Genomic DNA, 22,853 nt, shown 5'->3' on the forward strand with positions numbered 1-22,853 from the left:
GTGCTTCATCTATTAATTAGAAGTACGGATGTGGTTCCTGGTCGTATTGAAATTCAAAATAAAAGTCTCACGTAATAATGTTATTGATATAAAAAAAAACTACAAAAATTAATCTTCAATATTAACTATATATCAAAATTGTATTGTTGTTAATAGTATTTAAATACAGTTTAGTCTAGCGGTGTTATTGTTTCCGGATTTTTGATTTTTTATTTTTTTTTTTATTATTGCTTATATGGGTGGACGAGCTCACAGCCCACCTGGTTTTAAGTGGTTACTGGAGCCCATAGACATCTACAACGTAAATGCGCCACCCACCTTGAGATATAAGTTCTAAGGTCTCAAGTATAGTTAGTTCTAAGGTCTCAAGTATAATAATATTATAAGTTTCGTGGTTGTCAGATTAACCGTTAAAGAAGTTTTGATTACATTTACGATTCACGGAAGCGGAAGAGAGTATTAGTCAGAATAGTTTCAATTCCTAATCTTCAGCCTGATCCAATGACCGCCTTGAAGGCGAAGGTTGAAAGTCTCCTTGCTGAGTTTCGAGGGAATGCAGGTCTTTTCGCACGGAGATATCTCCATGTGCTGGAGGAGTTGGTATGTCATCACCTTGACTTCGCACAAAGCGAACCTTGAACCTACAAATTATACCATTAATTAATAAAAACAATGATTTTTTTTTATTAAACCACCCGTAAATAACTGCAAGTAATTAAAATTATGTTTTTTAATAAATAAAAATATGAAAATATTTTTATTGGATCTTTGAACTCTGTGGATACTGTAATTAATTGTCTATGGGGTGTGGATCAGCCACTAACATCAGGTAGACTTTGAGTTTGTTAACCCTTGATTGAATATTGCATATTACCTTACCTATACAATTCCTAGGTCCCAGACCAAATGGCATGTAACTGAAGGATTTGATGTTGTGTTTGTTCTCCTCTGAGAACCTTTCGGGATCGAATTTCAGGGGGTTCGGGAAGAATTCGGGATCTCGATGTAAGCCCCATACTGGTATACCGACCGCCACATCTTTGCGTATCTGCATATAATATCGTGATTAATTTTAAGAAGACTACTCACTAGAGCATCTGTAACATAGAATGTGAAAATGAGAGACAACATAAAGAATATGAATTTTGTCTTTCAAATAGGTCACGTCAAAAAGATAAACACATTTTATTTCTCATAGTCAAGATTTTGTCGGGTCTTCCTATTGAAGCGATATTTATGTACATGCGTAATATATAGTTGGCTACTTATCTATATACGTGAAGCAAAAACTTTGTACCCCTTTTTACGAAAATTGCGCGGACGGAGGAATATGAAATTTCCCACACTTATAGAGAATGTAGAGAAGGAGTGCAGAATGTTAATATTTTTTTAATATGCATAAAAATACATTAAATCAATAAAGGAAAACATTATACACACTACCATGTATTTGACACACACACACGCATGTATACTATTTGTTTATTGTCAATCTTTTCTTATTGCTTAAAGTCTGTGATCAAATTGAGAATAGATTCAATATTGATTGTCTTTATTAATAGTAAAGTAAGGATACTTACAATAAAATCTTCTTTGCTTTTGTCATTTGGTTTACCCAAGTTGTAGTCTTTAACGCAGATTCTATCTAAGGCAATAACGGGTGGCCACAATCTTAAGACCTCTGAAAAATAACGCGATAAACTTAACTACTTTTATTTTCTGGTATTTTTACTGTAACTATAAATGTCTTCAAATTACATTTCATAAACCTAAGGGTGTTCAAATGATGATGATGATGAGATTGATTTACGAGTCGATTATTCAATTTGCAAGGATAGATTTGGTAGTGACAAACAGTTCACAGGTGAGAAATTAAAGTAAAACAAGCACTGGTCGGTCTACGTTTACAACTAATACTGGTGGTAATAACTTTTTACTGGTGGTAGGACCTCTTGTGAGTCCGCACGGGTAGGTACCACCACCAGGGACGTCTTAAATCAGGCTGGGGCCCTTGGGCACACAAGAATTTGAGGCCCTTTTGGAAAGTAAAAAAAGCGAATTATAAATAACATTTTTTTTACTGAGTATGACCATTTATTATAGGTAATCAAATACAATATGATATAATGTGTCATTAATGATATTAGAATGCTGCTGGTTTTTAATACAGTTGAAATAGGCGCACTCATCGATATAATGGCGTAGTATATGCTTTGTAAATACCTTCTGATAAGATTACTGATTTGTGAAAAAAGTGTAATGTGCCCAACAAAAATGTTTTGAAAATAAATGTGTGAGAGAAATTGTCGGTCCTTCGGGGCCCCCTGAGAATGGGGGCCCTGGGCACGGGCCCCGTGTGCCCTTATGGTAAATACGGTATTGACCACCATCCTGTCTATTTCTGCCGTGAAGCAGTATTTAAATACTTGAGACCTTAGAACTTATATCTCAAGGTGAGTGGCGCATTTTCGTCGTAGACGTCTATGAGCTCCAGTAACCACTTAACACTAGGTGTCCTGTGAGCTCGTCCACGCATCTAGGCAATAAAAAAAATTAACAATAATAAAAACATAAAATTACACAAACGAACCTGACACCACCATATCTAAATACACCATGTTCTGAATGGAGTTGTAGTCGAATTTGCCGTTGTTGTTTTTCTCGTTTTCTCTGATTTCTTCCACCAATTTCTCCTGCACTTCAGGGTTCAAAGCCAACTCGTGAAGCAGGAATGTCATCGCTGACGATACTGTTTCGAAGCCGGCAACGAAAAACAGAACCGCTTGGGCGACCAAGTCATCGTCTGTCCACACTGTAAGAAGGTAGACAATTCGGAGATGTAATTAGTCAACTTCGGGTGATATTGCTATGCTAACGTTTAAATCCCACAGGCATATACCACTTGTATTATCATTAAGGGGTTATCGGAGCCCATAGGCATTTACAACGTAAATGCTGGCACACACCTTAAGACATGAGTTCTAATGTCTCAGTTTTTAAAGTATAACGCCTGCCCAACTTTTGAACCGAATCGTATTACTGCTTCACGGCAGAAATAGGCAGGGTGGTGGTACCTACCCGCGCGGACTCACAAGAGGTCCTACCACCAGTAATTACGCAAATTATAATTTTGCGAGTTTGTTTTTTATTACACGATGTTATGCCTTCACCGTGGAAGACAATTGTGAACATTTGCAGAGTACGTATTTCATTCGAAAAATTGGTACCCTCCTGGGATTCGAACACAGGTGCATCGCTCAACACGAATGCACCGGCCGTCTTATCTTTTAGGCCACGACTACTTATTATTGTTATTCCTTTATCTTGGAAGGCGTTCGTAGTGCGTGCTGAGTGCATGTACATATCCACTATCGCATTAGTCGATACAAAAAAATTCCATATACTCTTTTAATATAAATCTGTAATTAAGTACCTCGGTTAATATCCTTTTTGCCGACTGAGGACTCTTCCACGGTAGCAAAGCCAGCGTCGCTGTCTTTTGTGGATTTCTCATCGTGCCTCAACTTGCCTGTGCATAAAAAAAAATTGACAAAAAGGTACCAATTGACCTTTTTCATTTATTTAGTACTTCACTAGCCACTAGATCGTTATCTTCATTACCAATTGTACACAGTTCGTTTTTAAGATTGAGTTATTAATTACTTCAATTAAAAATGGACTGGAATTCGTTCATGAGCGAGTGTTGTACGTGTTATATAGCTATTGTGATTACGAGGATTAATTATTTTTATTATTCGGACAAATAGGCAGCCGAGTGCACCGTTTAACTGATAATAAACCTTTAATGGCGGTCATTGCCATGGCAAGCCGTCGGTGGATATCTATATATATCTATATCTAATATATAAAATTCTCGTGTCACAATGTTCGTTCCCATACTCCTCCGAAACCGCTTGACCGATTCTCATGAATTTTTTTATGCATATTCAGTAAGCCTGAGAATCGGCTACTATCTATTTTTCATACCCCTAAGTGATTAGGGTTGTCCACCCCTAACATATTTTTTTTTATTTGGACATTTTTTTTTGTTATAATGAGGTATTATGTGGTTGAATGAGGTTTTGCTATTTTTATTATATATTCCCTCATCGTTCACAGCACTACATACCTCTTTCACTCATTTACCACATCCTTACACACTTACAATAAGTTAGATTTTTTTCTACACTAGAAATTCCCTAGAAATCTTATATATGGCAAAACAATGTTTGCCGGGTCAGCTAGTAATATATAAAAATGAATTGCTGTTCGTTAGTCTCGCTAAAACTCGAGAACGGCTGAACCGATTTGGCTAATTTTGGTCTTGAATTATTTGTGGAAGTCCAGAGAAGGTTTAAAATGTAAATAAATACGAAAATGTTTGGAATTAAATAAAAATAACAATTTTGTTATTCCTTTGATGTATCCCCCGTCGGAAGGATTCCTTTTGTTTGTTTTAAGTTTATTTTTGTTTTATTTGCTTAGTTGTTTTAAGTTTATTTTATATAAAAGCTTAGGTATTTTATTTATCGATTGTGGTGCTACGAAGTCTGCCGGGTCAGCTAGTAAGAGATAAAAATAGGCAAGATGGTGACATTCGTTTTGTAATCTTCTTGTGTATATATTGTTACCTCAGGCATAAGTCATTCTTCTACTTTACATACATATTAGATAATAATACTCAAATAAACAAGAATACTTCGATATCTAATCACAAAGTTTGCAGACAAGTATAATTAATGAAGGTAGAACGAATAATCTAATCAAAAAGAATTAAGATGAATATGATTGTGTTTTTTTGACAGTTGATGAGGATAAAATAGTTCTTATTACAGTTCTGTAAAATTAAAATATAGTATAATAATTTTACAATTTGATTTTTGTTTGTCACGTTATCACCAGTCTGCATTTAATTTTCCATAATATCAATCATGGGTCCGTTTTGAAGAGTCGGAGAGAGTTTTTACACAATCACAAATGAGACCTCATTCTGTGGGTGAAGGAGTTTGTTTTGTGATGTCTATGGACTTAATATGATATGGCTCTGGACTCGTCGTTTTTAAATATTATTGTTACAACGAAGTTGGTTGCGATATGGTCCACTTATTGGTGAGTGGTCACTGCCGCTCACGAATGTCAATAATACCAGAGCATAGCCTAGCTATGACCTGCCGTTGAAGATTCTCCTCAAATCACGTTGGAGTAGGACATGTTGGAACACTCAGAGAACATTCTACAGGGGAGGCAGGAAAGATCTTTGGATTTTTTTTTTTTTCTTAATTGGGTAGACTGCCCACCTGATGTGAAGTGGTTACTGGAGCCCATAGACATCTATCTACAACGTAAATGCGCCACCCACCTTGAGATATTATAAGTTCTAAGGTCTCAAGTATAGTTACAGTATGGCTCGTACCCAGCATTCTAAAAAAATATATATTTTAGTCAGAAGGTTATAAATACCTTTCTTAGCTTCCATGAGTAGATGGATCATGTCAGGTCTGATAATGTTTTGTGCTTCCCTGTTCTTCATGGTGCCCAAGATCAGCTCCCTGAAGAAGGTTTTGATTTCTTTTTGAAACAGCGTAATGCGTAGAATCTTTAACAAAACAACGCATTACTTAGGTAGTTATTCCCGTCGCTTATAGACCTCAATAACAGACAAGAGCGGCCTAACAGCGAGGACTCCTTTGAAATTTTGCTTGCGGTACGTGACGAAAATGATATTGGGATAGGACCTAGTGATGATTGTTGTGGCGGTAGCCATCATATTATTATAACACAAGATGTTTGATAGATGTCTGAATCTCGCTTACGACATTTTCAAGATACGCTCGCATATCTATACTCTATACTAATATTATAAAGAGGAAAGATTTGTTTGTTTGTTTGTTTGTTTCGAATAGGCTCCAAAACTACTGGACCGATTTGAAAAATTCTTTTTCCATTAGAAGCCGACATTGTCCCTGATGAACATAGGCTACTTTTTTTTCATTTTTTTTATTTTATTTTTTTGGTTTCATGTGTGTTTTAATGTTTCCGAAGCGAAGCGAGGGCGGGTCACTAGTAGTATATAAGTTCCAAACAACAAAATTCGGACCGTCCTAGCCCATTAACTTTCATCATTTGTTAGCATCACTGACCCTAGCAAGAGCAGTGCTTCGCAGAATCTACCACCGGATCGGAAACGCGATCCACTGAGAAAATCCGGCGAGAAACTCAGTTTGCTGTATCTATGGGTTAATTCGCTCGTCGAGCCCTCGCCGCAAGCGACGGGTTCGACGAGAATGGTGACCGGAGTGTAGTCCACACACATTACAGTCTAACAGCAATAGGTGCTGGGTAGCGATGGCGATACTTAAAGTATGCTGATGACCATTCTCCGATATATTCTTAGTCCTCGCTTTGAATCACTGGTGCAAATTGACAGTTCTATTGTTGAAAGACTCAGATAAATGAATTCATTAAAAATTTGCTAGATGAAGAACGAGTATGGATACTAAACTTTTGTAAATTAGGCACTCATTCAAAATGAATCAATCCTACAAAATTTGTTGAGGATACCTAATTGTTATTTAATTTGACTCTTTTTTTCTATAAGTTTAATCTACTGTTTCTCGTCGACTTAATAAAACAACGCAAAAAGTACAAATAACATATCTGCACAACTATTTTTCGATTTTAAACTCTTAGCTAACAAAAACAACGTTTTTCTGTTAAATCCATTCAGAAATCACCAGGTTATGAGTTCCTTCTGCAGAGAGAATGCTATACGAGGAGGCTCTCTTATCATTGTTAATAAAAATTATAAATGTAAGGAACGTAGAGACATTGTGAGCCTCTCTGTGGAACGGATTATTGAAATGGCATGTGTAGAGCTTGAGCAATTCATTGTTGTAAGTGTGTACAGGCCCCCGAATTCGTTATATGATTCTTTTGAAAATATATTGGAACATGTTTTATTAAAGCTTTCTGTTTCTAATAAACATATTTTTATCTGTGGTGATTTTAATATAAATTTATTAGAAAATACAAATGCCACTATTAGATTCAGAACATTGTTAAAATCATATAACCTTAGCAATTTATTTTCAGAGCCCACAAGAAAAACTAGCACATCGGCAACCTGTATAGATAATATTTTCACAAACGTAAAACCTTTGCATAAATATATTATTAATCATTTAAGTTCAGACCACAGTGGACAATTCATATCTTTTAAAATTAAATCTGTTACAGATGTTAATAGTTCAAGAAACCTACAGTTTGTTCCTATTAATATTAGACGTATGGAGAAGTTTAGAGGTAAAGTTTTGGCAAAAATTGCGAATGTTTGTTATAGTGAAGATCCTAATGTTCACTACATGGATTTATTTAATTGCATTAATGATGAATTTAGTGCCATCTTTACTTCTAAAACTCTGATCTTACATAATAAAAGATCATTCAATGAATGGGCGACTGTTGGAATTCACAAAAGTAGGCAGAGATTATATGACCTTTATCATGAAAAATCATATAATCATAATAAGTCATTTCATGAGTATGTCTGTAAATATTCCAAGCTGTTTAAAAAAGTCTGTACATTGGCCAAGTCATTGCACTTAGGCAATCTTATAAAAAATGCACCTGACAAAATTAAAATGACTTGGAATATCATTAATAGGGAGACTGGGAATGTCAGAAACAGCAATGCTGAATCAATTTTGAAAATCAATGATAAAATAATAACTTCTCATCAAGAAGTGGCCAGTGCTTTTGAGCGCTACTTTGCTGATATCCCAGCTTCTACTACAAAATCTTTAATTTCATCTCCTACCGTCGCCGAATCATTACTGCAAGATCATGTTGATAAATGCAGTGTTAACTTTAAGTTCACAAATATTGCTATAAAGGACATAATTGATAATTTCAAGCTCATTAATATTAAGAAAACTGGTGATTTATGGGGAATATCAATTAAGGTTATAAAATCCATTATTGATATAATCGCACCTTACCTTGCTACAATATTTAATGACTGTATTGATAGTGGTGTGTTTCCTGATCTAATGAAATATAGTAAAATAATACCTCTGTTTAAATCTGGTAGTACTTTTGACCCCACTAACTTTAGACCCATTTCAGTACTACCAACTTTGAGTAAAATTTTTGAAAAAATTATTTTGGAACAGCTTTTAAACCATTTCTATTCCAATAACCTGCTTCATAACAAACAATATGGATTCACTAGAGGCCGTTCGACTATTGATGCAGGTGTAGATCTTATTAAAAATATTTTTCAGGCTTGGGAGGAATCGCATAATGCCCTTGGGGTATTCTGCGACTTATCTAAAGCTTTTGATTGTGTTGAGCATAATACATTGTTGAGGAAATTACACCATTATGGTATTAGGGGCGTTTCATTAGAACTTATTAAATCTTATTTATCCGGAAGAATCCAAAAGGTAGACGTTAAAGGAAAGAGATCTTCCGGTGTCTTACTTAATATGGGTGTTCCTCAGGGTTCCATATTGGGTCCCTTCTTATTTCTTGTGTATATCAATGATTTACCAAAGTTTATTGAAACCCGTCACGAGGTCGTATTATTCGCTGATGATACATCCTTATTGTTTAAAATTAAACGACAATTGGAAGATTATGACGATGTGAATGATGCTATCTCGCGCGTGGTACATTGGTTTAGTGTTAATAATCTGTTATTAAATAACAAAAAAACAAAATGTATAAAATTTACCACACCTAATGTTAGACAAGTAGACACTAATATCATTGTAAGTGGAGAGACACTGGAGCTTGTTGATTCGACAGTTTTTCTTGGTATAACAGTTGATTCCAGGCTGCAGTGGGGTCCTCACATATGCAAGTTAGCGAATAGACTTAGTTCTGCAGCGTTTGCGGTAAAAAAAATACGAACGTATACTGATGAAGATACGGCACGTCTAGTTTATTTCAGTTATTTTCATAGTGTTATGTCCTATGGCATTTTGCTATGGGGCAATGCTGCCGATGTCGAAACGATTTTCATCCTGCAGAAGAGGGCTATTCGTGCTATTTATAATATGCACCCGAGGGAATCCTTGAGGGACAAGTTTAAGGAAATCAAAATTCTAACTTTAGCGTCCCAATACATTTTTGAAAATTTATTGTACGTGCGTAAAAACATTGTAGAATTCCCCAGAGTCTGCGATTTGCATAATGTGAACACTAGGAACAAACATAGGCTTGCGTTGCCGGCGGCTCGAATTAAGAAAATAAGCAACTCTTTCAGGGGGCTGGGTGTACAGCTTTTCAACAAGATCCCACAAAACGTTCAACTACTACCTGTTCATAGATTTAAGAAAACTGTCAAGGAACGTTTGTGCAACAAGGCATATTATAAAGTTAAGGATTTTTTACTAGATGGCACCACGTGGGAATGAGGCGTTCGCTCCTGGCCTTTTCATTTTTCATTATTATTATTATTTATTTGAATTGTATTTTTTGGACTTGTTTTTTTGTATACTGTAAATATGTTTTCTTGTTTAAAAAAAAAAGAAAATAGTTGAGAAAATACAAAAAAAAAAAAAAAAGCCCGCTGAGTTTGTTTCGCCGGTTCTTCTCAGGACTGTGGCTTTTTTTGGAACCGGTGGTAGAGTTAACATTTTCTTTTACATTTTGACATTCAACAAGTGTGTTTTTGATGACATCCAAGTTGAAATAAATGATTTTGAATTTGAATTGAATTGAAATAAATTAGGTATACTGTATAATTATTATTCACCATTAGTGAAACACAAGCCATGGTCTATGTGGATGATATCGCGGTCATTAAAAAGTCCCGGTTAGATCAAATCAGCATTGGAGACAAGTTTTGGAAAACCGTAGTAGTAGGTCTTACTTCTACCACTACTTCTCATACTCTAGAAGCATGATCAATTGATGAAAGATCTGAGATAATTTATAGCGGTCAATCTGAACCTAATTTTGGTGAATCATTATGAAACAAAAGTGAGTTACTACTCAGTTTTTTTTTGAGCATAAAAGACACGCAATGTTGTAGATTCTCTTCTGGCGAAGGGAGAAGAGAATCAGCATATTGATGGCAATATTGGTAAAGGAATAACATCGTGTAGCCTTAAAAATAAAACCCGCAAAATTGTAATTTGCGTAATTACTGGTGGTAGGACGTCTTGTGAGTCCGCACGGGTAGGTACCACCATCCTGTCTATTTCTGCCGTAAAGCAGCAATGCGTTTCAGTTTGAAGAGTGGGGCAGCCGTTGTAAAACTATACTGAGACCTTAGAACTTGATCTAGAAGATTGCACAAAGTGGGAATGAGTTGCTCGCTCCGGGCATTTTAATATTGCAATAATTGTTACGTTATAATACTCATTGTAAAAATTTATATTTAAAAAAAATCTAATATTAAAAAAAAGAAAAAAGACAATATGCCCGCTGAGTTTCTTGCCAGTTCTTCTCAGGACGGAGGCTAGTTTTTGTGAATTGGCGGTAGTTCTTTTTGACGTTCAACAAGTATGTACTTTCATTTATGTTGAATAAAAAAAATTTGATTTGATTTGATTTGATCGTTATTGATTGAATTTATTAGTTTGTCTAGTGATGTACATTTTCCCGTTATCGTATGTATAGATGACGGTCCGTAATGCGTCACGGACCCTCAAGGTCAGAAACCATTCAAATATTATCTGGTCAATGAACTGTAATTATCAAATAACAAAGGAATCTTTCAAATGCGATTTGCTGATGTTATTTACAATGCGACATTACTGCAGAGTGACCCGCGATCGTGAACACGAAATGACAACAAAAGCTGAATTTGGTTATAGCATATTGCAACTGAATATGAGCTTTTTTATGATTGAAGGATTACTGGCCCGGAGGACTTTCCAGTTTCACCAGGACGGGTGGGCGAGCAAAGGCTCAGCCAGGAGGGGTGGGATTTGCTAACAGCTGCCCGAGCGCCTCCGAAGGAGACCTAACAACTCAAGAGCAACTGCTTCGCGAATGAATCTACTACCGGATCGGAATCGCGACCCACTGAGAAGATCCGGCGAGAAACTCAGCGGGCTGATGCATTGGTTAGGTTGCACATCGACCTCTTTGTCGAGTTTGACGAGTACGGTTACCGGAGATGAATATGAGCTATGTGCTAATGTAGGAAGGCTTGCCACATTATTAGACAAGCCACATGGATATTGTTGGCATCACAAGAATTGCGTGAATAATTCAGCAAACGAAGCTCAATAACTTCTAATACATAAACAAAGTTAGAGTAGAAAATCTAACATAAATTATTATTGAAAAAAAAGCGAATGTTAAGGTTTTCTTAAAAATACGTTAACATATTTTAACGTATTTATTAACATGTCCTACAAATTTGTAAAGCACTGGGAATTTTAGACGCATTTAACTATGCATGTACTGGCTAAATAGAAATCATTTTTTTGAAACTGTTTTTATAGAGTACCGTAGCGAAATGTCGTGGCATATTGCAAGCGTTCAATAATGATGAATCGGTGTTATTCACGTAATAGCAATAGTCAGAGCGGAACCTGACCTTGATTCGGTAGTATACAATAATGTATGAACACTACTTTAGTGTTTGATACGAGTTTTAGGATATGCGAGGATAAAGAATTTTTATTATTTTTATAAAAATACTAGCTGACCCGGCAGACTTCGTAGTGCCTCAATCGATAAATAAAAGACCTAAACTTTTGTATTAAACAAACTTAAAACAAACAAAAGGAATCTGTCCGATGGGGGACATATCAAAGGAAAAACAAAATTGTTATTTTTATTTAATTCCGAGCATTTTCATATTTATCTACCTTTTAAACCTTCTCTGGACTAACACAAATAATTCAAGGCCAAAATTAGCCAAATCGGTCCAGCCGTTCTCGAGTTTTAGCGAGACTAACGAACAGCAATTCATTTTTATATACCTAGTCAGGTCATAAATTCTGTCACATGTTTAATGTAAAATAATTGAAACAAGTTTATTCATTATGTAACCATTCATATACCAAAATGAACTTAACAAAACATAGATTCTTATGACACTAAAGTTTATTCAAAATGACCTCCGTGATTTTGAATACAGGCCTTCAATCTGCGCGGCCAGTCGTCTATCGCAGCACGAACGAGGTCCATGTCAATATCGGCAGCTGCCTTAATAAAGGATGTCTTGAGTGACTCCAAATTGGGATGAGGCTTTGAGCACGCCTTTTCCTCCAAGTGTTGCCATATCTTGTAATCTAACGGATTCAAATCTGGACTGGAGGAGGGCCAGTCTTCGTGCCGGATGAAGTCGATTTCACGCGCCGCCAGCCAGTCTTGTGTGCTCTTCGCTCTATGAGCTGGCGCCGAATCTTGTTGGAATACCCAGTGCCTGTTATTGAACATGGTATGAGAAACAGGTTCCACAAGGTTCGTCAGGACTGTATTTTGATACACAACTGCATTCGTTTTTACACCTTTCTCACAAAAATGTACCTCTGTTAAGCCCCAATAAGAAACTCCCAACCATACCATGAGCGAGGATGGAAAATGACCTCGTTGGTCACGCGGAATACGGTTGCTCGCTTCTTCACTACTGTGTGCGTACACCTTATCATTTTGTTTGTTGTAGCTCTCTTCTACGGTAAAAACTTTTTCATCCGAAAAAATAATTTCTCGATATTTTTTTCCCGCGTACCGCTTCAACAAAGTGCGGCATCTCTTCAGTCTCAGGTCCATTAGACGAGCATTCAAACGATGTCCTGTTTTTCTTCGATATGCCCGAAGCCCTAAGTCTTCATTTAACACCCTTTTCACCGTGGTTCTGCTTAACCCCATCTGAAGGGCCAACAGTTTCTGCTTACGTTTGGGATTTCTTTGAATTCGCGCCTTCACTGCTTTTATCACTGCTGGAGTCCTAACAGACCGAGGGCGACCACTTCTTAGCCTGTCATCTACACTAGAGTCTTCATTGTATCGTTTGATGGTACGATAAACGAATCTTTTGGTTATATTCAAATTTTTCAGTATGTTAAAAATTATAATTGGCGCGTAACCGCAACGATGCAACGCAATAGCTGCAACACGGTCTTCTTTAAGCGTCCACTCCATATTTAAAAATGAGTAAAATTCTAAAAGTATATATGGGCGCAAACGCCACTGTTGGCAATAATTAACATAATAATATATAGTTTAGTTTATTATATGTTAATATTTATTAATTATTAGCAACAAAACTGTTAATCTACCATATTTAATAATTAGCAGACACTGTTTTGATGTGAAAATGTTCAGAATATGTTTAATGTTTATATTATTGTTTAAAAACACAAATGACTGTATAAATGATTAAATATGAATAAAGCATAAATATTAATAATAATTTATATTATAATTAACAGTACTAATAATTTAATTAAGTATTGTAATTGTTATGCAATGATGTTGTTGGCGCCATCTATTATTAGGCTGGATAATAACAATGTTAGTTAATATTGCTTAAAAGTAATTCATGTACAGTAAATTAAATGTGAGTCATGTAAAATCACTAAAATATGTATTTTGAATATTAAGCTATGTTTTGTGAATTGTTTCGCAGTAATTACATTTGTTTGTATAAAAGAAGTTGTAGTTGCTATAACCAACAAAATGGCTAATTGTGTAAAAACCACTGAATAACTCAGGCGTGGCTTTTTGTTGTAAACAAGTAATGTTAAAGTTTTATAGAATTGTATTGTATTTTCATTGTAAAAGAACTTTGTGTGTAAATCGTGGCTTAACGCCGACATCAGAAGTGGGATCACAGCCCCAAAATCAATCGTAAGCCCCCGAATGAAGCAATCCACTGTTGAACAAGTGATGGGTCTCTCAACCTGTATTAAAAAGGCGAAAAGTGATGATAGCTGCAAATGCTGTACCCTTGCGGTGGCATTATAACTTTTATTTGCCGCCGTTCAACTCTGATGAGGGCGTGACATCAAGACCGATGCGGAAATGTGGAAACTATCATGAAGCTAATTGTTTCATCGCATGAACATCGAGTTCAAAAGAACAAGCAAGACATAAGCCGATATCTGGTCTTTGTATTGAACCGCATTGGAGCAAGTGAGGGACGAACTGATCCATGCATTCAGTAAGGATGTGGATATTTAAAATGAGTTCTAGACCGTGGATGTTTTGGAAAAGCTACTGACGCTGAGATGGTAAAAATACTGATTTCAGGTATTTATCTTAAATTTATTCGATCCAAGTTATTAAGAAATACGCTGTGGTATGTATTTCGCTTCCTAAATAATATCGATTCTAAAAACGTTCCGAAAGCGTCAAATTGAAAATATTCTGTAAATATAATGTTAATAATCTAAACATAACTCAGTTTTATCACAATCACATAATGATTCCTTCAGTTTTCGTGGCACTTTTAGTAACACTAAGGTTTTAAATGTGGTTACTGCGTCACTTGCGTCATTTCGAGACAACTTGTTACCGCCGTCAAGATGACAAACGTATCACCACAAATAAGACTTAAATCATTGCAGATCTAGTTTAGTAAGCTAAACAACTTCATGTAAAGTTTTTGAGCATAAGGGGTCAACTGATTTCAAAACAAAGCATTGTGACTTTTAATGGAGAAAAATATTAGAACTATTATAGAATTTCATATGGTAATCATAATCATATGGTAATACTGACAGTCTTGCTGACTTCCTAATAGGTTTTAATCTTTTAAAAAATAACTTCTCAGTGTTGCACTCTTTGAGGAGAACTTATCTATTTTTATAAGTTTCTATCCAGTGAACGCTCAAGTTTGGAGTCATTATTCAATCATCATGTAACTTTTGCAAATCATGTTTCATAGATGGTGATCAGGCAGATAAAAGTTGGATTTGAAATAATTAATTTGGATAGGATAGTACAACGCTGTACATACTGTATGTCTCCTGTTTATTGTGAGGAGTTAAGCATATTACAATAAAAATAAAAATAAACTTTTAATAATATGCCATAATAAGAGACAGCTCATCCCTGTTCAGCAGCTCCATATTATTACTTTTCCTTTCATAATTATTTATTTTTGGATGAGTGATTAACTCTCTGCACCCTAGGTTTCTAGTGGGGGTGCTGCTTTATTATTAGTCAAGAAAAAGTATGGCACAGATCTCTATGTGATTTCTGTTTTTAAAACCTTAGTTACATTATTGGAACCCTGTCACTTTTCACTGTTCACCAAGATAAAAGATAATTCAGGAGTTTCAAAAACTTGTGAACAGTATGAAATTCAGTACCACATTATTGCAAAGAGAACGAGCATGGTCAACAGGCATGCTGAACTATTGATGGGTCATAAATGTCACATGTTTGTAAAATATAATTTAATAAGCTCTAACAGGCAGCTATATGAATTACAGTTGATTAAAAGCTACAGCACAAAAATAAAACAAAAAATGCAGAGGCATTAGGAGGATGATGTTCCCTACCTGCCATTAAAATAAAGCAAATTGGAAATGGTCCGCTGAATGATGTATTAGGGGAAGTTGAATCAGCTGGTGAGAAATGGATGGACGAGCGGTCTCTGCCATCCAATGTGTTTTGGTAAAGGTAAAGGTAAAGGTTTGGTAATGGTAAAGGTTTGATACAGGTAAATCTATCCTCTTAATGTCAGAGGATTCTGATAACTGAAAAATTGACCGTATGGGCAGAGAGATTTGTTCTGCTGTAAAATGATTGATAATTTGTTAAAGTGGCTACTTTTATTTTCCTATCCAATTATCCTTCCTAAAACGCTGGCGGGCCACCATGCGAATCCTTAATCCTGGTCTTGTTGGCTAGATCCCGTATGGGTGATGCCTTATGAGTTGGCTAGATCTCGTATGGGTGATGCCTTGAGAGTTGGCTAGATCCCGTATGGGTGATGCCTTATGAGTTGGCTAGATCCCGAATGGGTGATGCCTTATGAGTTGGCTAGATCCCGCATGGGTGATGCCTTATGAGTTGGCTAGATCCCGAATGGGTGATGCCTTATGAGTTGGCTAGATCCCGAATGGGTGATGCCTTGTGGGTTGGCTAGATCCCGAGAGGGTGATGCCTTGTGGGTTGGCTAGATCCCAAGTGGGTGATGCCTTGTGAGTTGGCTAGATCCCAAGTGGGTGATGCCTTGTGAGTTGGCTAGATCCCGAATGGGTGATGCCGAGTGTGTTGGCTAGATCCCGTAAGGGTGATACCTGGTAAGTTGGCTAGATCCCGTAAGGGTGATGGCTTGCGAGTTAACTAGACCCGTATGGGTGATGCTTTGTGTGTTGGGTAATCCTCTTGTGTGTTAGCTAGATCTCGTAAGGGTGAATAGTGCCTTGTGTGTTGGGTAGATCCCAGTAGGGGATATGCCTTGTTTACTGTTATGTGAAATGCTAAAACAGCGCAAGGGACGCGCTGGAATCAGTATGGCCGTATGGGCGCAAACGCCACTGTTGGCAATAATTAACATAATAATATATAGTTTAGTTTATTATATGTTAATATTTATTAATTATTAGCAACAAAACTGTTAATCTACCATATTTAATAATTAGCAGACACTGTTTTGATGTGAAAATGTTCAGAATATGTTTAATGTTTATATTATTGTTTAAAAACACAAATGACTGTATAAATGATTAAATATGAATAAAGCATAAATATTAATAATAATTTATATTATAATTAACAGTACTAATAATTTAATTAAGTATTGTAATTGTTATGCAATGATGTTGTTGGCGCCATCTATTATTAGGCTGGATAATAACAATGTTAGTTAATATTGCTTAAAAGTAATTCATGTACAGTAAATTAAATGTGAGTCATGTAAAATCACTAAAATATGTATTTTGAATATTAAGCTATGTTTTGTGAATTGTTTCGCAGTAATTACATTTGTTTGTATAAAAGAAGTTGTAGTTGCTATAACCAACAAAATGGCTAATTGTGTAAAAACCACTGAATAACTCAGGCGTGGCTTTTTGTTGTAAACAAGTAATGTTAAAGTTTTATAGAATTGTATTGTATTTTCATTGTAAAAGAACTTTGTGTGTAAATCGTGGCTTAACGCCGACATATACATTTTTATTTTCATGAACAATTCGAAATTCGGGTTCAATAAACTTTTTTGTGGCCAACATTCTAAAAGAAAAGTTTTTACTGTGTGACAATACTTATGACCTGACTAGTTATATATAGATTTTCTTATCAAGCGAGTTTTTGCAAAATATGTGTTCCAGAATTTTCCGGACAGGTCGAATGAGGCATGAAGAGATTTGCAGGAGAAACATGGTAACTGAAATAGCCTGAAGGGTTGCGTGGTTCTGATGTCCGTTTGGACCAAATCGTTCTGAAAGATGCAGCGTGGGTTATGATCCCACGGTGAACTCACGATTTGCTGAAGGTCGTGGAAAATCACTGGATGTGGGCGGCGTAGGATCCAATATAGCGAACCTTGGGGGAGGCCTATGTCTAGCAGTAGAAGTTCATCCGTAATGAAGAGATTTTAAAACCATTTAACATGATTTTCTCAAACTTATCTCTACACTTTGTAACTTGTGTCACATTTTGGACTTTTAGTATGGAAACTGATGTATGCTGGCAACTAATCGCAGTCAGTTCAGCACAACTAAAAACATAAATCTTGAAAAAGATAATTCTCCTTCCTCTGGAAAAATTTGGGTTGCATTAATTGGCATGGTTAATATTTGTGTAAAATGTAAATAAATATATAGACAAGTAAATAAAACATAAAACCCTTTCGGACTATCTGTCGCAAAACGTATTAGGGATAAAATACTCCAAGACATCTTACCTTCACAAGCTTCGGCACAGATGCAAGACCAAAGAAAATGAGAAGCTGCCTGAAGTTGAAAGTGGAAGCGGCTTTCCCCATCGCGTAGAACTGGTTGTTCTCCTCGGTGATGGAGTCGACCTTCAGACCGAAGGCGCAGGACGCGATCACATCGTTGGCGTATCTAGTGGTCAGGTCTTTGGAGTCGATGTCCACGTAGCCAACTGTCAAAGTGATGACGTTACATCTAATGTAAGTCAAGTTAAGTTCTCCAGTGACGTTTTTACAGAAGAGCTATTTTATTTATTAACTAGCTGACCCGGCAGACTTCGTAGTGCCTCTATCGATAAATAAAAGACCTAAACTTTTGTATAAAATAAACTTAAAACAAACAAAAGGAATCCGTCCGAGGGGGGGGGGGACATCAAAGGAAAAACAAAATTTTCATATTTATCTACTTTTTAAACCTTCTCTGGACTTTCACTAATAATTCAAGACCAAAATTAGCCAAATCGGTCCAGCCGTTCTCGAGTTTTAGCGAGACTAACGAACAGCAATTCATTTTTATATTATATAGAAGATTAAGTTCAAAATCTAAATCGTGAAACTTGCATTGATAAATAGTTTGATGTCATTGTGTCCTAAGAAAGTTTAGAATACAAAAGCAGTAGATAGGACTCAAGTGATTTCATGGGCGTCGTAGCTATACTGTAGACATTTGAAACAGATAGGTGAATGGTATAGCTTCTCGGTTCCCCTAAAGTTATGTGGTATCAGAGCCGATACAATCGCCTTAATACAAAACGTTGAAGTCGTTGTGGCCTAAAGCATAAGACGTCCGGTGCATTTGTATCTAGCGATGCACCGGTGTACGAAGTCCGCAGGTGGGTACCAATTTATCTAATGAAATACGTACTTAACAATTGTTCACGAGTGATTTCCACGGTGAAGGAATATAACATCGTGTAATAAAAATCAAACCCGCAAAATTATAATTTGAGTAATAACTGGTAGTAGGATGTCTTGTGAGCACGGGTAGGTACCACCACCCTGCCTATTTCTGCCGTGAAGCAATAAAGCGTTTCGGTTTGAAAGGTGGGGCAGCTGTTGTAACTATACTGAGACCTTAGAACTTAGGCTCCAGTAACCACTTAGCACCAGGTTGGCTATGAGCTCGTCCACCTTTCTAAGCAATAAAAAAAAGATACTGTTCAATAATTACTGATGAAACCACCAGAAATAATGCCTCGTATTTACTTAATACTGGAATCTATCTATTCTAATCTATCGAATCTATCTATCTATCTAATCTATCTCAGTAATCTTACCCCCTGCTTCTTGTATCCTCTGCTTTAGCGCTTTATTCATCTGTTCTCCCACTTCAACGATGAATGGCATCATGAGCTTCATTTTGGAGCTGGTGAACGCCGGGGAAAGCGTTGAGCGCATGTCTTTCCAGTCTTGATCTGAATTATAATGAAACTGGTGTTACTACACAGTAGTGTTGTTTTTTTATTGCCCTTATTGGTAGTATTGGCGGAAGAGCACACGGCCTACCTGATGGTGAGTAGTTACCTTCGCCCATGGACTTCAGCAATGCCAGGGGCAGAGCCAAGCCGCTGCCTACCGTCGCATTGTGATATCAAATGCTTAGGTCGAATTTGAAGCTCCTACAGATTTTTGCTAAGTGAAAATTCCCGGTAACGCAAATTGGCTGTGAAATTTACCTCTCAAGAAGAACAAGCTCCTTCCGAAGAACGGGTCGGTGTCCTTGTTGATGATAGTCCGATGGTCCAGGAAATGCTCGAAGTCCTTAACCGTGATTTTCTTCAGTAACTCAATGTCACGAATTATAACCATTGGGTTTAGAAATTCGTATCTTCCGACGAACCTTGTAATAAGGGACTCGATCAATACATTGGGATCACAGGTGTTTTAACTGAGACATGATTAATAAGGGCTTTATCATCTAACAAACTAAGATCGACAAGAAATATTGGAAAACGGTTTCATAACAAACGAGAGCGTATTTAAATAGATTCTCACTGTTTGTCTTTGATGGCGAATGTCTAAATTCACCACGTTCTAAATACTGTCGCATTGAGATTTAGATTTGAATTATGTTATAACATTAACGGGCTATTCTACCTTTGATTGTCGTATCGAGGACTCGATACATTTTAATTACGAATTCGATAGATTTTCGTGCTTGACGTACAGAAGCACGGGAAACAGAACTAGCTATGTAGGTATGTGTGCGGAGAGTGCGAGCTCATCAAGCGTCATACAAGCCACGAGCCAGTGCCTCATTCGTGTGTCATATACAGCAATGAACAAATCGTACCTTTCCTCAGGAAATGAATCGTATAAACTTTGTATATGGTCCGAGAAATGATCCATTTTTATTACAATACGCCCCATATTGCCCAAGAACGGGAGCGGAGTGAAGCCCTTCACTCCCTGCTTGCTGAACAAAGAATAGGCTTGTTTGTAAAACAGCACGAAGGCGGCAATGAGCACTATGGCCCAAATGAGGAGAATCATTTTTCTGTAAACAAAAAAAAGAAGATATATATATATATATAGAGCGTTATTTTGTAAGTCTGTAGCACATTATTCACGCAAATAAATCTCTCGAACGGTCTCAAGTGTGCCTAAAATCCCATGCCATTGACCGGCAGGTAGACCTTTCCTTCATTGAAGGAGTCCTCAACCGCAAGTTTCTCATTTAAAACAACAATATTTTTAACTTTATGCTTCGTATCTCAAAGTGTGTTTTGATGACGCAATTGTGTCATCACACAGGTCTTCAAAACAAACAGATACCCGAGCGAAAAAATAGATTATGACTGATTTTGATAAGTGGCTTCAAGTTCTTTCACACAGAGATTTTGTTTACGTGATTGTACATAGTACGCATTTAATAGAGCAGACGTAAATTATTTGTTGATTTAAACAAGCGTAAATGCTCTCGGCTTACTTCGTGTCGAGTGAGTAAACTTGATGGAATCCCCGTATATATGAGAATTGGTTATGAATGAAATTACCGGTGATTCCCGCAGTCAATTCCATTATTCAATACTTGCCCGTACAAGGAAAAGCATATTATTTTATTCACCATAAATTAGAGTGAGAAAATAATGGAACATGTCTAAGTATTTGTTGTCTTGGATTTTGTTTCTCTTGGATTTTAGAAATACTTGTCGTTAAATTGTAAGTTTTCATACGCCAATTTCGCTCATTTCTAAGTCAAATATTTTTTGGACAAAATATTGGTAACTGCACTCCTGTAGTATTCGTAGCTTTGGAAAAATTAAAGGCACGATCATGAACTCCGGTATCAAGCAGAGCTACCCAGACCGCCCCTGTTAATCAGTTTGATATGATTAAAAATGAAAGAAGTAGCTCGATTGCTTGTAACTCAAATAAGTTGACCTTGTTTCATTAGGTTAATCACTAGAAGCAGACACTTGGCGCGGTCAACAGGAGCATTTCGGTACAATTTAAGCGAATTTGTAGAATTGTCAGCGCTAATTTGAAGTTTTATGAGCGTTTCGCGTCTACTCTCTTGTAAACTTTATGTCTGGATGTGCCACGTTGGAAGTTCTATTCTCTAGTTAGAAAGGAATTTTCTCTGTTCAGTTGATTTCAGTTGGTGTCGGTGGTACAGTTTACTATACAATAAAATTTCGAAATTTACATAAAAAAATTGAATTTGTTCATTGGATAGATTTATATCGCTCGCAAGCGAGATATATAAATGAAGGATATTAAAAGAACGATGTCTATACGAACATCTTGCACTTTAAGTTCCTTAAGTCTATGTTTAACCTTTATACTCATAGATTCATTTCGTAAATAGCGCAGATTTGATGATTAAGAAATAGGAAAGAGTGAAAAATTCGTACAGTCAGATCAGACGTGTGCCGTGAGCGAGTAATAACCGAATGAGTGACAAAAAAAAGTTTACGTAATAAAGAACAATATGGGTTGCATTGATTATTATTACCCAATAGACTTAGATTTTCAAAATATTTCCGTAGTTTTAGGTTTTATTTATTTCGATACAGTAACAAGGTGTGGTTAGACCCGTGCATTGTATATTGAACTTAATCACCAATACTTTCTAAGCCTTCCAATATAATCTGATGCACGTCGCATACATACAGCTGTATAATAGTTCTATATTCGACAATGACAGTCCTGAGTTTCTTAAAAATATTTGATTTGGCTAAAGTCATCGAAAATAATATAAGTAGTCACTGCTTTCACTCTGGGCAGAAGTTTGACTATATAAAACAAACAGTTCAGTTTCATAAAAACATTTTTAGACACAGGACTAAGAACTTAAGGATAAAGCAAAAAAATATGATTGAAATTTATACACTAGAATTAGAGTGATGCGGACGCAACGAGAGACCTCAGCAATTTAATTTACAGACATGAAATAGAGCGAAAAATAACATCTATAATTATTTGCTAATTTACCTTTGATATAATTATACTCGTAATCTGCTCACTAATACAATAATAAATGTTATAAAAAGTCACCGCTCAAATAAAATATTTCTTACTTCAGATTAACGTGTTCACAATCGAACACACGGTCATCAAATGATGTGTTTAACCTTGAAATCACTCTTATAATCAGAAAATGTATTTGTTTTAATGAAAAAGATTCTTTGGCGGTTCCGAAAGGGCGTTCTGAGAGCTTATCTTTGGCAGTGTTTTGACAGAAAACACAGGCTGTGGTGATAACCCTAAAACGTATTTCTAGGCATTTAGAACCAATAACAGGACTAGGCAAATCTTCTATATATATATTTCGATTTGTATTTCTCTGTATGCTTCTTATCGAACGGCCTAACCCATATTTAGGCAACGTGAAAATTACCGGGTCAATTAGTTAATTTTGGTGGTAATCGGATCAAAGTCAAATCAAAATTTGCCAGCAAATTGAGTTGGGCTTGGCTTGTATTTAATGCGTTATTCTGTCCTAAAGGAAAATGAAAAACTGTGCCGCAACTCCAACAGACTTTTTGCAAGC

General features: G+C 36.3%; 1 protein-coding gene across 1 annotated transcript; it reads right to left on the reverse strand.

The window, feature by feature from the left end:
• Window positions 1-132: 132 nt before the first annotated feature.
• Window positions 133-22,426, reverse strand: Cyp9a20 (cytochrome P450 9a20). The gene is made up of 11 exons (XM_089734223.1): window positions 22,295-22,426; window positions 20,151-20,354; window positions 19,534-19,697; window positions 19,135-19,272; window positions 17,828-18,030; window positions 5,461-5,596; window positions 3,434-3,529; window positions 2,591-2,812; window positions 1,581-1,681; window positions 880-1,048; window positions 133-641 (listed from the first exon to the last, which is right to left on the reverse strand). The coding sequence occupies exons 2-11, from the start codon at window positions 20,348-20,350 to the stop codon at window positions 475-477; spliced, it is 1,596 nt and encodes a 531-aa protein (XP_089590349.1). The 5' UTR covers window positions 20,351-20,354; window positions 22,295-22,426; the 3' UTR covers window positions 133-474.
• Between the last annotated feature and the right edge of the window lie 427 nt (window positions 22,427-22,853).

Source organism: Bombyx mandarina, chromosome 17, assembly GCF_030267445.1.
Source record: "Bombyx mandarina strain Sakado chromosome 17, ASM3026744v2".
Lineage (NCBI taxonomy): Eukaryota > Metazoa > Arthropoda > Insecta > Lepidoptera > Bombycidae > Bombyx > Bombyx mandarina.

Coding starts and splice junctions, on each gene's coding strand:
- Cyp9a20 (XM_089734223.1), bottom strand. CDS start 20,350: ATGATTCTCCTCATTTGGGCCATAGTGCTCATTGCCGCCTTCGTGCTG. Junction 5,597..17,827: donor CTGTGCCGAAGCTTGTGAAG/GTAAGATGTCTT, acceptor GTTTTGTTAAAG/ATTCTACGCATTACGCTGTT. Junction 3,530..5,460: donor ACTCATGGAAGCTAAGAAAG/GTATTTATAACC, acceptor TTTTATGCACAG/GCAAGTTGAGGCACGATGAG.